We start from the raw sequence: 16,952 nt of genomic DNA, 5'->3' as shown, positions 1-16,952 counted from the left end.
TCATCTTTCTACTGTTATCCCAATTATTATTTGGGGTCGGCGCAATATGGTTTTGTTCATATTACGAAAAGATTTGGCTTATGACTTGTCTTACGCCCGGCCGCTTGCCTGACGTCAACCCTTTTTGGGAATGCCTTTATTGATTTCCGCCACCTACGGTATGGGGGAAAGGATTGAGGAAAACAGGAAGGGAACGTTGGAAATGCGTAAAGGAAATTGGTAAAAGAGAGGAACAAGGGACTTATTTTGGAAAGGAAAGGGGGGGACACTGCAGTTGCGGAAAGGACTGGGACACTGCAGCGTTGTTTTTAATTTATATTAATAAAATAAATTATATACATTCCATTCTAATCTGAACATAATAAAAAGATATGCAATATTTTAGTATCAAAGTGATTAGCTAGATATTATATTGAAAAAAAAAAACGATAAAGTTATCATTTTTTTTTCAACAGTTTGACATCATTTTAACCACACGTATTTATTGTTTTTATATTTATTTTAACAAAATATTTCTTGTGACACGATATTTAATAAAAAAAAAAAAATAGTTTATTTTCATATCATTTATATGATAAAAAAAAAATAGTTTATTTTCATATCATATAAGCTACAGTATATATTTATGTGATCATTACTCTGTTGTGAAATTATATTTACAAAAGAGATGTGTTATTAAATCTCTCTCCATATTTTACAGTGTATTTTGATAATCCATTTCAATCTTTCCAACGTAAGTATTATTTATTCTAAAAAGTTATTTCGGATTTAAATAGATCTGTTATGTTTATTTTTTAGAATAAATTTTATGTATATTTTTATTTTCTAATTGGCTTTACACTCGCTACTTCTTACGCTTGGTTTTCAGAAGCAGAAAAATCAAGGAAATAAATATACTACTATATGAAATATATGTTAGATTTTAAGTTATATCTATAAGAATACGATTGTGAAAATCGCATTCAATTTAGTATAGTAGTATTTGCGTCATGGTTGAATAAACAAACAAACTTAGAGAGAAAACAATTTCTTAAAATTATTGTTTTTTGTAAATTTGAAAAATTATTTTATTATCTGCAAGAATATACTTATAGATTGGTCCTAATAGAGATTTTATCAAAATTGGTGTAGTAATTTTTAAATCAAAATAACTACGTTTGTCACAATTGAAGTCGGTTTTTTATGGAACCCCCTTTCTTCAAAAGTGGAGTAAAGAGGTGTCTTCAGGGTCGGCAACGCGCGCGCAATATCTCTGGTATTGCAGGTGTTCATAGGCTACGGTAACCACTAACCATCAGATGGGCCGTATACTTGTTTGCCACCTCAGTGGTATAAAAAAACACAGATTGTTGTTGGATGAAAATAAAATGGTAACCGATCTGTGCTACCGGTTTAGTTTCCGGTATATTGTACCTATTGGCGGGGCGTCAATGAAGGATTATGATAGGTTAGGATGAAGTTAGGTCATTTGGCCTATTTTGACGAATTTGCAAGGATTTAACTATGATGATTTTTAGAGGCGACAATGTGGAGGTCGACCTGATAGTGTATAACGATGATATTATGGATGTTAATGTAATGGTAACTCCGCCCGCGTTACCGGGAATACGCCGGCCCCTGTTCCTTCCCTCCCTACCGCGAAATCTTCGTTAAGAGCCTCGCAGATACACCCGCACACCGCATACACCGTCTCCGTCGGCGGGGAAGAAGATCCCACGCGACCCACGGTCCGCGCGCGATTAAGTTCGTCACGACGTACCGGCCCTTCGCCGTCCCTAGATGGGGGTCGAACTCTCGAGTACTCGGAGTGCCGTCTGTCCTCGCCTCCGCATACGCGTTCGGTGAAGCTGTAAAGGCTATCCACGGCTAACAGCAAACACAATCTGAAAGAAAGGCCGGCCTCTGCCGGCGTATACCAGTGAGGGATGATAGGTGAGAATGAAAAGCCAAGTTAGTTAGCCCATCTTGATGAATACACTTGGAATTCAGCACTATGCTTTCCAGAGGGGACCACGTGGACGTCGACCTGACAGAGTATATTGCTGGCAATGGAACTGGTAGTCTGCATTACTAATAATCCTTTCCCTTCGGATCTGATAGTGTGTAAGCAATAGAGACATTCGACTCAATTACTACCAGCCCTTTTCTCCCGATATAGGGGGGAGAGGGGAAGATAATTTAACGTACAATGTAGGTATGCCAGTTTGTGTTTAAGTCAAACCTTGGAACAACTTCTTGACATCTGACTGAGCTGAAATTTTCCATACTTTATGTTCTGTAATATTTTCGAAATGGCCGCTGTCACAAGATGGCGGATCTTGTATTTTTTTGAACCCTTTTAATATAGGCATCGAATGAAAGGGATTCAAGTGTAGAAAACGATAAAGTTAGTGACGTCGCACGCCATATTACGTTTTAAATTTTAATCATGCATATAGGAATTTTCAAATGTAAAATAGAAATTAAATATGAATATAAATTTATTACTTGTCTGTCAAAATATATTAAGTTCAAAAGTTTAGTTAGTATATTTTAAGACGCTTCTTAATAGAAGCGTCTTATTTATATTAATATATAACAAATACTATTTATTTAATAAACTTGTATACGTCTAGACAGTGTCAATGGTGGACTTAACACGTTGGCGTTATCTACTAGTCGACCGCAGATAGGAATAACAGAAAATATAATTGTCGCTGTAAAGCGACGTGCAAATACAAAAACATTAATTTAAAAATAATATACCTACATATAATACTCATATTATCTATATTTAATTAATTGTTATATTGTCTTATATGGGATACATATGGGATAATTTTTATTTCTATCAGTAAAAGAAATGGGGTCATGCGTAGATAAGTACGGCGCCGTCATTGCTCGGCGGCGCTTTACATACCTATCACTACATATCTATCACTGCATATTATAAAACAAAGTCCTCCGCTGCGTCTGACTGTCTGTCTGTTAGCGATCAACTCAAAAACTACTATACTACTATATTTTCATGCTGTTTTTATCAATGGATAGAGTGGGTCTCGAGAAAGGTTTTAGATCAGTGAACGCTCTAAATAGGCAACGTTCTTTATATTTTATTTACTCAGTTAAGTTAGTAAAAGAAATAAGTAAAAAAAAAGTAAAAAAAATTTCCAGACAGTAAATATTTTTATACTAATTTTTTTCCCTGTAAGCAACTTTTCCCAATAAGACTTTTTTTTATTGAAATTGGTTCAAATGAATTGCTTATATAGAGTGTTCACTGCATATAACTTTCTGACCCCCCCGAGTTGGGGGGAGGGGATCTAAAAATTTTGGTAGTGTATTAATGTAAATTAATATTATGTATAACGAGGAAAGATGATAAATTTTGTGTTTGTTACCATTTAATTCAAAACCTATTCAGCCAATTTTACCGAAAACTATATCTCCTCGGAGTAACATAGGCTATTTTATATTTTCGGTAAAGAACCCGCGCGAAACCGGGGCGGGTTGCTAGTAAATAATACAATTTGAATAATTTATCATGAATAGTATAGTATTCATGAGAAATAATTGAAACCATAGATTAAAAATAATATTATTACGGAACTATATTATTGTATATCTATATATATAAAAATTAATGCCACTTTTCGTTGTAATTTTATAACTCAAGAACGGGCTCAACTATCCAAACCAAATGTTTAGGCTTTGTTCGGACTATTTAGTAGATGGTTTATGTGAAGTTTGCACAAAATCGGTCGAGCGGTTCTTCATTTATCATATGTTTTGTAACAAACGAATTCAATAAATGGCGGATTATTTTTTTTTATGGGGATTTTTGTGTCAAATTCAAACTTGTTTTAAGATGGAGATGGTGCTGTCAAATTGAAACTTTTTTCAGTGTTGACAGTACAAGCATGTTGTTATGTTATTCATGCGGTCATTTCATTTTGAATGTGCTTCGATTAAAGCAAATTGTCAGCGATAATTATTGCTTTGTGTTTATATTTTTAAACATATTGTTGAGGGCATTTATCGTTATGTTACAATAACCACTTTTTAAAATGTAAAAATGTCCACCCGTGCGAAGCCGGGACGGGAGGCTAGTTATATATATTGTATGATGAATTAGTATGCTTCTATATACCATCCGATTTTTGAATAATAAAAATGATATTATATCACTACGGAATTGTGTTTTGCATTTTGTATACCTTTAATCGATTAGATATGTAATCGATTTATCTACAGATTTTATCTTTTTACTAATTAATTGAATTGGCCGTGTGCTGATCGATGGATAAAACAGTTCTTTTTTTATCGATTGATAAAAAAAAATGATTAAACAGTCGGCTGAAATTCTTAGTTTAGATAATTACAAAGCAAATGTAAATATTTTTAAGTACTTTTTTTTTTTATTTTTATTTTATTTTATACAAAAATTTATTATTTTATATATTATTTTATAAAAAAAAAACTTTAAAATTTTTACTGTCTGTCGTCATTTTATCTTCGGAGACAGAGGGGGGGGGGGTTCAGTGCCTTCAGCAGATGATAATGGGATGGCAACCCCGCCTGCACTAACAGTATACACTTGCGGGGCACCAGTGAGGGATGATTGGTGAGGATGAAAAGACAGGTCAGTTAGTCCATCGTGACGAATTCAACAATAAATTAGTCATGATGGTTTCCAGGGCGGACCGCGAGGTCGACCTGACTGGGTATATTGCTAGCATTGCTACTAATATTCGGCATTATCTGTTGCCCTGGGGGGGGGGGGTAGAAGGATCATGCTCTATCTACAATTGCCTTTTGTTGCAATACTGGTATTGCAATGCTAGGTTTTTTTTTATATACAACTTAGAATGGCAAACAAGCTGACGGTCCACCTGATGGAAAGTAGTAACTTTCGCCTATAGACATAAGCAGTACCATGGACATAACATAGTATATTGTTTTACCCATGATACCCCCCATGCGTTGCCATTCCTGAGGACTCAGGTGTTATTCCTCCGTACCCAGTAAATTCACGCCATATCCCACCCTTCAAACCGAAACACAGCCATGCAAACACAACTGCATTACGGTTGAAACACGAATGGGACAGAGGTACCAAAGCAATTGACTTTTGTACAAAGTCTTTCTCTGGTAAACCTCAGGACTCGAGGGAAGCTTCATAAAGACATCTCTGAGAGTACATGCACTGCTTAAGAAACCAGGCTCCCCTCCCCTCGCCCCCCATTGGAAAATAATTCTAAATACGCTAATGTTTACGCTTATCCATACAATATTGCTTCTTACGTCTTAATTTTATATCTTGTGGGAGATGATAGATGGGAATAAAAACACGTCAATTAGCTCATCGCGACGAATACCACAAGAATTAACTGCAATGGTTTTCTGAAGGAACCGCGTGGAGGTCGACCTGATAGGGTATATTGTAATGGTGATGTTATACCCTATTACTAAAAATTCTTCCCCGTTCCCTCCTCCCCAAAGATGATTTAAAAGTGCTGTAAAGAAGTCTATTCGAATAAAGATAATTTATAAAGTGCCTTTGATCAATTTCAGATGCAAACATTACGAATATTTTACTACATATTGATATTTATGTTCACATTAAGAAATAAAACAAACGCAGAGGAGCATCGAACGCAAAATAAGTCATGTACAATTGGATTTGGTATAGTTGACGACTGTGTTATAGATAACACGTTAAGTGATCACGTTTCCTCTCCAGATGTTAAGGTAAGTGATACATTTTATTTAATTTTACTAGAGGGAGACTTTGTATAAAAGTCGTTTGCTTGGGCACCTCTGTCCCATTCGTGTTTCAACCGTAAAGCAGTTATGTTTGCATGGCTGTGTTTCGGTTTGAAGGGTGGGATATGGCGTGAATTTACAGGGTACAGAGGAATAACACCTGAGTCTTTAGGAATGGGGGGTATCATGGGCGAAACAGTATACTCTGTTATGTCCATGGTACTGCTCATATCTATAGGCGACGGTTACCACTTTCCATCAGGTGGACTCTCAACTTGTTTACCATTCTAAGTTGTATAAAAATACTTTTACCATAATTTTATTATATTTTACAAATATTTATATTAATTAACTAGGTTTGCAATCAGTCAAATAACTATGCCGTCTGAGATCCGTGGTAAACACCACGAAGAAGAAGAAGAAGAAAGAAGAAGGGCCCCGTTATTTATTTAAAAAAGCTCGATGTAGTAATTTCTTTTTTGATATATCACTAAGTAGATATGCATACTTACCGACACTATACAATGAATGGTTTTTATACAACTTAGAATAGCAAACAAACTGACGGCCCACCTGATGGAAAGTGATAACCGTCGCCTATAGACATGAGCAGTACCATGGACATAACAGAGTATGCTGGTTCGCCTATGATACCCCCCATTCGTTGCTATTCCTGTGGAATCAGGTGTTATTCCTCTGTACCACGTAAATTCATTGCCATATCCCATCCTTCAAACCGAAGCACAGCCATGCAAATACAACTGCTTTACGATAGAAACACGAATGGGTAAGAGGTAGCCAAGCAAAAGTTTCCCTCTGGTGCGATAGCGGTAGAGTATAAAGCACTTGACGTGTGGTCTTCGCATAGAATAGACTACTTCTTCTTTTTCCGTGGGTGTCGCAAGAGACGACTAAGGGAGAGCGAGGGATGGGCAACAGCGTTCCTATTAAATCATTACCAAAGTCTAACTGCGGTTACCAATCTGCCTGTCAAGCGTGACAACTGTTAGCAAAACTCCTCAAGGGGGAGGCTTATGTTCAGCAGTGGACGGTTAAAGGCTGATATGGTGATGATGATGATGAAGATAAAGCACTTACATTCAAAAAGCAATTTTTAAATTTAATGAGATACAATGGCATCCGTCCCAATTCTGCATACTCTAGTTTAAATTTTATTATCTGTATATGTCACCGTAAGATTGTAAATACCGTTAGATTACAATCTATCTCGCGAGATTGTAAACTGTCGAAAGATTGTGAACCGTCGCATACTGCTTACAATTTGACGTATTATTTTTCGGTAGATTATAATCTATCGAAGTGAAACTGTTAAATCACAATCTGTCGCACGTTAAATTGTCAACTATCCGAAGGCTGTTCCTGATTGGTCGGTCTTACAGTAGGGCGCTATTTGTCCATAAAATTAGGAATGAAACAGAGGTGTTAAATGAAATAAATGCACTTCAAGAATTGACACAAGTATTTGTTTATTCATTAGTGAGGTAATCAATAATTGTGACATCATATTGTAAGAAAAACTTGTAACAAAATAAAATATTTTAACCTCAGATACAAATTAAAATATTGTAAAAATCAAAAACGTAACAAAATCTATTAGAAAATTAATAATAATAAAGGTAAATTGCACCAATAAAAATAATCACTTATTGTTGCACATCAAAAGCAGGGTACATGACGCTCAGCCAATCAGCGCACGAGATGCTTTCCGCCTTATATCATTTCACATTTTGACGGTTTCACTTCGATAGAATATAATCTACCGAAAAATAATACGTCAAATTGTAAGCAGTATGCGACGGTTCACAATCTTTCGACAGTTTACAATCTCGCGAGATAGATTGTAATCTAACGGTATTTACAATCTTACGGTGACATATATAAATTTACTAACATTTATTGTTTGTTTTCAAGCACAACGAACTAGGCTCCGAAGAATATTATTACATTATTGTGAAGAACGATGACTTGGATGATGCTGTTAGGAGCAACGTTTCTTCACATGATTTGTTGGACAGTGAGACAGACACTAATACAGGTATCTATCTATAGATAGATATAGAATATATATAATGGCTCAAAAAACGTAGTGTGGAGTTAGAACTCCACACTACGTTTCTTGAGCCATTAACTGTCCACTGTTGAATTTAGGACTTATTGATCTGGGGTTGCCAGTAGTTGCCACGCTTGGTAGGCGGATTGGCACCTGCAGTTAGGCTTCGGAGATGTTTTAAGAGGGACGCTGCTGCGCATCCCTCGCCTTCTCTTAGTCGCTTACGACACCAACGGGAAAGGAACGGGTGGCCTGTTCTATATCGGGACCATACAGCGGAGTTTTACATTATGTTCAATAAATGAATTAATACCATCAACAACTTAACTATTGGTTAAGTGATTATTATACAAAAAGAAAATACTCCTAGATTTTTTTATACAACTTAGAATGGCAAACAAGCTGACGGCCCACTTGATGGAAAGTGGTAACCGTCGCCTATAGACATGAACAGTAGTAAGTATTGCTTCTTTTCATTTAAGGCATGCAAGAGAACTCTTACACAGTTAAGCTAGTTTGTTGTAAATCATTGATCAAAATAATTTAAAATAATGCAATCTTTGTGTGTAATGAAGTATAAATAAATTAATATATACCTATTCGTAAATATATAAATTTGTCAACAAGTGGAGTTGACCAATTATATCTATTTTGTAAATTATATTTATCAAAAATCAATATAACAACCACGTTATCGGTATTAATTAGTATGCAAAATTAAGAGATATTTAAGTATTTTAAAATTTATCAAAAATGTACGTTTATTATTAAATTAGGTAGAAAGAATATACGATAATATTGAACATTATTCGGTACGACATTATAATTTTTTTTTATTTTTTTTATTTATTTATTTTTAGATAACTGAGATCCATTCTTGTTAGTAAGTGTACTTATGCTGGTCCCGGTATAGAGTGGTCACACCTTCTTTTCCCGTGGACATCGTAAGAGGCGACTAAGGAAACTTAATGGACGAGGGATGGGCAGTAGCATTAAACCTCTTAAAACATCATCAAAGTCTAACTATCGCCGCCAATCCGTAGCCAAGCGTGGCAACTAATGGCAAATCCCACCTTCCCAATAGAAGGAAGCCTATGTTTAGCAGTAAACAATTTATAGGTGATATAACGATCACATTAGGAAAACCTTAGTAATAACAATAAAAAATTGTATCCCAAAAACTAACTACAGATGAAACAAAATCAGTTATTTTCATTCAAAAACTAAACTATTTAAACAAATATTAATAAAATGTCTATAAAAACAGTATGTGACTATATCCTATCTAAAAAAAAAAACCCTAATAGGTTTATAACTGACGGAGTTATGAGGTAACAATTAACAGAAAAAAAATCAACTGAATTGATAAATTCTATCTTTATGATGTGCGTTGAATATAAATTATATGCACTTAAAACCTGCTAAAAGGAATGAAGGAAAACGAAAATTAGCCTAACGAATTCCTTATTGATTACAAAATTGTAATTTTTTTATTTTGCTTACTATTGCCGGTGGCGTAAATATAAAAAATGGACTAAACTGCACCCGCCAATGGGCATCAGTTTAAGTAGAACGTACAGAAATTTACGAAAACCATAATATTTTAAAAAGGAAAAAAAAATAGTAGGTAGATAAAAAAGAGGCAATATTCTTTGAAAAATTATTAGATTGATTGATAAACGAATATGAGTAAATATGTTTTAGTTAATTAGTTTTAAGCTTTATATCTCAATCATATTAAATATAAATATGTATAATCAATAATATAATACTGAATTAAAAATTTTAATTTGCAGGCAGCAGAGAATCTGTTGAAAGAATCGAAACTGATGAATTATACACTACTGAAATCCCTACTGAAACAGACGAACCAACAGACGAACCGACCACCGTCACCACTGAAGCCACTACCACCGTAGCTAGCTCTGAGGAAACTGACGAACCGACCACCGTCACCACTGAAGCCACTATCACCGAGGCTAGCTCTGAGGAAACAGACGAACCGACCACCGTTACCACTGAAGCCACTACCACCGAAGCTAGCTCTGAGGAAACAGACGATTCGACCACCGTCACCACTGAAGCCACTACCACCGTAGCTAGCTCTGAGGAAACTGACGAACCGACCACCGTCACCACTGAAGCCACTACCACCGAAGCTAGCTCTGACCGAACCGACCACCGTCACCACTGAAGCCACTACCACCGAAGCTAGCTCTGAGGAAACAGACGAAACGACCACCATCACCACTGAAGCCACTACCACCGAAGCCTAGGAAACTCACCACTGAAACCACTACCAATGAAGAAACTGACGAAACGACCACCGTCACCACTGAAGGCACTACCACCGAAGCTAGCTCTGAGGAAACTGACGAACCGACCACCGTCACCACTGAAGCCACTACCACCGAAGCTAGCGCTGAGGAAACCGAACGAACCGTCACCTCTGAGGAAACCGAACCGACCACCGTCACCACTGAAGCCACTACCACCGAAGCTAGCTCTGAGGAAACTCACCACTGACGAACCGACCACCGTCACCACTGAAGCCACTACCACCGAAGCTAGCTCTGAGGAAACTGACGAACCGACCACCGTCACCACTGAAGCCACTACCACCGAAGCTAGCTCTGAGGAAACAGACGAAACGACCACCGTCACCACTGAAGCCACTACCACCGAAGCTAGCTCTGAGGAAACAGACGAACTGACCACCGTCACCACTGAAACCACTACCAATGAAGCCACTACCACCGAAGTTAGCTCTGAGGAAACAGACGAAACGACCACCGTCACCACTGAAGGCACTACCACCGAAGCTAGCTCTGAGGAAACAGACGAACCGACCACCGTCACCACTGAAGCCACTACCACCGAAGCTAGCACAGACGAACCGACCACCGTCACCACTGAAGCCACTAAAGCTAGCTCTGAGGAAACAGACGAACCGACCACCGTCACCACTGAAGCCACTACCACCGAAGCTAGCTCTGAGGAAACTGACGAACCGACCACCGTCACCACTGAAGCCACTACCACTGAAGCTAGCTCTGAGGAAACAGACGAAACGACCACCGTCACCACTGAAGCCACTACCACCGAAGCTAGCTCTGAGGAAACAGACGAAACGACCACCGTCACCACTGAAGCCACTACCACTGAAGCCACTACCACCGAAGTTAGCTCTGAGGAAACAGACGAAACGACCACCGTCACCACTGAAGGCACTACCACCGAAGCTAGCTCTGAGGAAACTGACGAACCGACCACCGTCACCACTGAAGCCACTACCACCGCACTACCACCGAAGCTAGCTCTGAGGAAACCCACCGTCACCACTGAAGCCACTACCACCGAAGCGACCGAAACGACCACCGTCACCACTGAAGCCACTACCACCGAAGCTAGCGCTGAGGAAACAGACGAACCGACCACCGTCACCACTGAAGCCACTACCACCGAAGCTAGCTCTGAGGAAACTGACGAACCGACCACCGTCACCACTGAAGCCACTACCACCGAAGCTAGCTCTGAGGAAACAGACGAAACGACCACCATCACCACTGAAGCCACTACAACCGAAGCTAGCTCTGAGGAAACAGACGAACCGACCACCGTCACCACTGAAGCCACTACCACCGAAGCTAGCTCTGAGGAAACAGACGAAACGACCACCGTCACCACTGAAGCCACTACCACCGAAGCTAGCTCTGAGGAAACAGACGAACCGACCACCGTCACCACTGAAGCCACTACCACCGAAGCTCTGAGCAGACGAAACGACCACCGTCTGAGGAAACAGACGAAAACCGACCACCGTCACCACTGAAGCCACTACCACCGAAGCTAGCGCTGAGGAAACAGACGAACCGACCACCGTCACCACTGAAGCCACTACCACCGAAGCTAGCTCTGAGGAAACAGACGAAACGACCACCGTCACCACTGAAGCCACTACCACCGAAGATAGCTGAGGAAACAGACTAACCGACAACCGTCACCACTGAAGCCACTACCACCGAAGCTAGCGCTGAGGAAACAGACGAACCGACCACCGTCACCACTGAAGCCACTACCACCGAAGCTAGCTCTGAGGAAACAGACGAAACGACCACCGTCACCACTGAAGCCACTACCACCCACTACCACCGAAGCCACTAGCTCTGAGGAAACAGACGAAACGACCACCGTCACCACTGAAGCCACTACCACCGAAGTTAGCTCTGAGGAAACAGACGAAACGACCACCGTCACCACTGAAGCCACTACCACCGAAGCTAGCTCTGAGGAAACAGACGAAACGACCACCGTCACCACTGAAGCCACTACCACCGAAGCTAGCTCTGAGGAAACAGACGAACCGACCACCGTCACCACTGAAGCCACTACCACCGAAGCTAGCTCTGAGGAAACAGACGAAACGACCACCGTCACCACTGAAGCCACTACCACCGAAGCTAGCTCTGAGGAAACAGACGAAACGACCACCGTCACCACTGAAGCCACTACCACCGAAGCTAGCTCTGAGGAAACAGACGAAACGACCACCGTCACCACTGAAGCCACTACCACCGAAGCTAGCTCTGAGGAAACTGACGAACCGACCACCGTCACCACTGAAGCCACTACCACCGAAGCTAGCTCTGAGGAAAAACGACCACCGACGAACCGACCACCGTCACCACCGTCACCACTGAAGCCACTACCACCGAAGCTAGCTCTGAGGAAACAGACGAACCGACCACCGAGAAGAACCACCGAAGACGAAAACCGACCACCGTCACCACTGAAGCCACTAACACCGCTCTGAGGAAACTGACGAAACGACCACCGTCACCACTGAAGCCACTACCACCGAAGCTAGCTCTGAGGAAACTGACGAACCGACCACCGTCACCACTGAAGCCACTACCACCGAAGCTAGCTCTGAGGAAACAGACGAATCGACCACCGCCACCACTGAAGCCACTACCACCGAAGCTAGCTCTGAGGAAACAGACGAACCGACCACCGTCACCACTGAAGCCACTACCACCGAAGCTAGCTCTGAGGAAACAGACGAAACGACCACCGTCACCACTGAAGCCACTACCACCGAAGCTAGCTCTGAGGAAACTGACGAACCGACCACTGTCACCACTGAAGCCACTACCACCGAAGCTAGCTCTGAGGAAACCAATACTGAAACCACAGCGCCAATATCTACTACCCCAACTGTAACTATATTGCAAAAAATATTTGAATTTATCAAGTAGTATTTTTAAAATTATGTTCGTTCTTATTCTAATTCATTAGATTACACTATTTAAATAATAATCAAAATAATGCAATGGAAATTTCGTTTAATCAATATGTAAGTTAACGTGCTGCATAATAATAAATAATATACATGCATGGCATATATTCTTCGCATAGAGGATTTTCGAAAATATTCAAAGCGTCAGTTATGCAATTATTTCGCAATTTTTGTTACAGCCAGAGGACAAAATCGATCAGATTTTAGAGGACATCCATGAAATTCTACAAAACGGAACAGACCTTACCATCGATGATATTAGTGATGTATTTGAGCAGGTAATATATATACATATATATATATTCTTTATTGCACTAATTTATTTTACTAATACAACTAGTAAACTAAATTAGTATTTAATTTATTAACAAATAAGTTATTAACAATAAAGATTATGTTAATTTAATGTATAAAATGAACTGCAATTTTGACCTTGATTCTTGTGCCTACCTATATCAAATCACTATTGTGAATGTGTTAAAAAAGATCAATTAATAAATCTTAAATACGTTATAAATATTATATATTTCTATTTAATAATTTCATATACCATGCTTAGAGCCTTCTTAGCTTATAACGGAATGTCGAAGCATAAATCCTAACTTTCAGAAATGGCAATGCATATGGGGTACTATAACTGTCACAGTATACTCTGTTATAGTCACATGTCATATTCATGTCCAGGAAATAATTACCACCATAGATTAAGCATAGAATAGAATAGAACAGAAAATATTTATTGTCAGAAAAACACATAATTATAACAGTGAATAAAAAAATATTATATATTAAATTTTAATTAAGAAGCGTTTCATATTAGGCAAAAGGAACTGTTTTAGCTGATGCTGCGAGTGTTTCAGTGCAATGTGTACAGCTTCACAGCGCTAGTTTTCAGCCAATCATTCTCTTAACAAAACATAGTACCTTAGGTTACCACTTACAATAATGTGGGCTTTCAATATGTGGCAAACATACTGACATATGATAAAGATGCATAAAAAAAGTTAATTTGGAATTATTGAACTTTTTTACGAGCCTAACCAACCAGTAATTATTAGATTAGTATAAAACGTCATTATTATTAAGTATAATTGATTCTTTTTTTAAGGTGAATGATCTCTTAGACATAAATGACGACGTAACCTTCCCTGGCGAGCTACTAGACTTACTTGACACTTTGGGATCTAAAATCCAATTAAATGGTGAACCAAATGGTACTGTTATCGGAGAAAATTTAGCATTACTTATGGCAGACGCCTCATCTGATAATCCCGTTAAAGGACTGAGGCTAAAGGATGGGTCTAGTGGAACACGCAACTCATTCGTTAAGGATTCATTTGAATTTTTATCTGGTAAGTATTTTGGGTATTTTCTAGAGCTAATCATCATCATCATCATATCAGTCTTTAACTGTTCACTGCTGAATATAAGCCTCTCCCTTAGGCAGGTTTTGCCAGTAGTTGCTCGCTTGGCAGCTGGGTTGGCAACCGCAGTTAGGCTTTAATAATGTTTTGAGAGGGACGTTGCTGCCCATCTCTCCCTCTCAGAAGTTTCTTATAACACCTACGGGAAAGAAAAGAGTGATTAAACACGATTAATATAAATTCTTTTTCAGACGATGACAATTCTAATCATCTCGATGCTGATCTAAGCGAAGCTATAGTTTATTTACCAGACTCTGTAGCAAACTCTACGAGGCGAATCAGTTTTGTCGTGTTTCGAGATGGCCAAGCATTTGATCACAAGAATCCTCATGTCTTCGTCAACAGCAGAGTACTTAGTGTTAATGTGGAGAATTTGACACAGTTCGATCAGAATGAGGTAAAATATCTTTTGATGTATACACTATCCATCAAAACATGTAAAATTGTCATCAAAATTGAACCGATATATTGAACTCATTATGTAAATTTCGTTTTACAGGTGGTAACAATCCATTTGAAGCCTTCAAGGACCCCAGAACGAAGTATGAATCGATCTTGCGGTTATTGGATATTCCTAGACGAGAACACCGGATATTGGTCTCAAGAAGGCTGTACCTTTATCCAGTCAAGCAACTTAGCTCTTTTAGATACATGTAAATGCAATAGTCTTGGACGTTTTGCAGAAATATTCACTTTACGACCTACTTTTTCTAAGAGCAATGAGAACGCATTAAAAGCTATTTCTATAACTGGTAGTAGTCTATCTATTATTGGTGCTATTTTTATTGTACTCACAGCCATGTTGTTCAATTCTTGGAGGACTAATTTTGCTAATCAAATATGGTTACAGTTGAATATTGCATTATTTATATTATCAGTTTGCTTTTTAGTTGTTGTTTCTGTAAGGTACGTCGAATATAGTGTTTCATGTTTGCTCACTGGAATCGTTTTGCATTATTCTGTAGTGGCAACATTTTGTTGGATATTAGTGGCTGTTATAAAAGCATATAGAGATTCGGTTGTGCCCTTAAGTAGCCGCATCTCTCATAAAATGTCAATTGCATCTGGTTTTTCCTGGGGAACTCCTATAGTATTGATCGCTATATATCTGTTAGTAGCCAAGGAGCCATACGTAGGTCGTTTCGAAGATATGACACCTAGTGGAAGTTTCTGTTATCCATCCGGTATAGGACTATGGTTGTCAGTGTATACGCCCATGGCTATCGTACTGTTAGTTAATGTGATTTTATTCTTCTACATAGTTGGATTCGCATCCAGAAGTACACATATTCAGAACGTAGAACACGCTCATAAGGCCATTAGATATGCTCGCGTAGGCTTTGCTCTTGTAATTATTTTCGGTTTGGCCTGGATATTTGGACTTTTCGCTTACAATATTGTCGCGGCTTACATATTCACTATTACAGTAACTCTTAAATGTTTTATTTTATTCTTATTCATTGTATGTGGTGATAAAGAAACTAGAGAGCTTTGGCTTTGTAAATTGAATTTAAAACCAGGACCCACTCATCAATATTCTAGGCGGTTTACGCCACCGTATTAATAGTATGTAATATTTAGGATATTTTAAATTATTTGTTCATTTTATTTATTTTAGGAGTTGTTATGAGTATGGCATAGTATCTAACAATAGATTTTCCAAAACGAGGAGTATATAGATCTGTTGTTATCTATTATTGTTAGTATTTAAAGTATGTATTATTAGTAGTAATTATTGTAAATAATTCCACCCAGTATATTAAGTGTTACAAATATTGTTATTTTTTTAATTAAAGTGCTTTGTTATATCAATACCAGTGGATATTTTCTTTTTAAACCTAAAAGTTTCGAAGAGGTTTTATAAGGAACACAAGTTATTATATACAGGTTTGCTGATTTTTTATACTTATATAACAGAGGTTAATAACATAGTATAAAACAAAGTCGCTTCCCGTCTATTTGTCTCTATGTATGTAAAGTCGATTGCTTGGATACTTCTGTCCCATTCACATGTTATCAACCGTGTTAACATAAAGTGTGTTTGCATGGCTATGTTTCGGTTTGAAGAGTGGAATATGGCGTGATTTTATTGGGTACAGAGGAATAACACCTGAGTCCTCAGGAATGGCAACATCCATGTACAGTCCATGGTACTGCTCATGTCTATAGGCGACGGTTACCACTTTCCATCAGGTGGGCCGTCAGCTTGTTGGCCATTCTAAGTTGTATAAAAAAATAAAAAATAAAAAAAATCTTTAAAACAACGCAACAGATTTTGATGAGGTTTTTTTTAATAGATAGAGTGATTTAAGAGGAAGGTTTATATATATATAATACATGCATAGTATAATAGTGAAACACTGATAATTTTAGAGGTTTCTAATGTAATGTGAGGAAATGTTCATCAGACACT

General features: G+C 38.4%; 1 protein-coding gene across 1 annotated transcript; it reads left to right on the top strand.

Moving 5' to 3' along the window:
• Positions 1-479: 479 nt before the first annotated feature.
• Positions 480-16,353, top strand: LOC128199958 (adhesion G-protein coupled receptor G2-like). Its single transcript, XM_052895495.1, has 9 exons — positions 480-733; positions 5,554-5,730; positions 7,678-7,801; positions 9,613-9,691; positions 12,768-13,035; positions 13,295-13,393; positions 14,224-14,467; positions 14,731-14,936; positions 15,039-16,353. Exons 2-9 carry the CDS (start codon positions 5,554-5,556, stop codon positions 16,101-16,103), a joined length of 2,262 nt encoding a protein of 753 aa, XP_052751455.1. The 5' UTR covers positions 480-733; the 3' UTR covers positions 16,104-16,353.
• The last annotated feature ends 599 nt before the right edge of the window (positions 16,354-16,952 follow it).

Source organism: Galleria mellonella, unplaced genomic scaffold (assembly GCF_026898425.1).
Source record: "Galleria mellonella isolate WM207_F2 unplaced genomic scaffold, CSIRO_AGI_GalMel_v1 utg103, whole genome shotgun sequence".
Lineage (NCBI taxonomy): Eukaryota > Metazoa > Arthropoda > Insecta > Lepidoptera > Pyralidae > Galleria > Galleria mellonella.
Note: the sequence above shows the minus strand (reverse complement) of the source record. Positions and strands in the feature narration are given on the sequence as shown.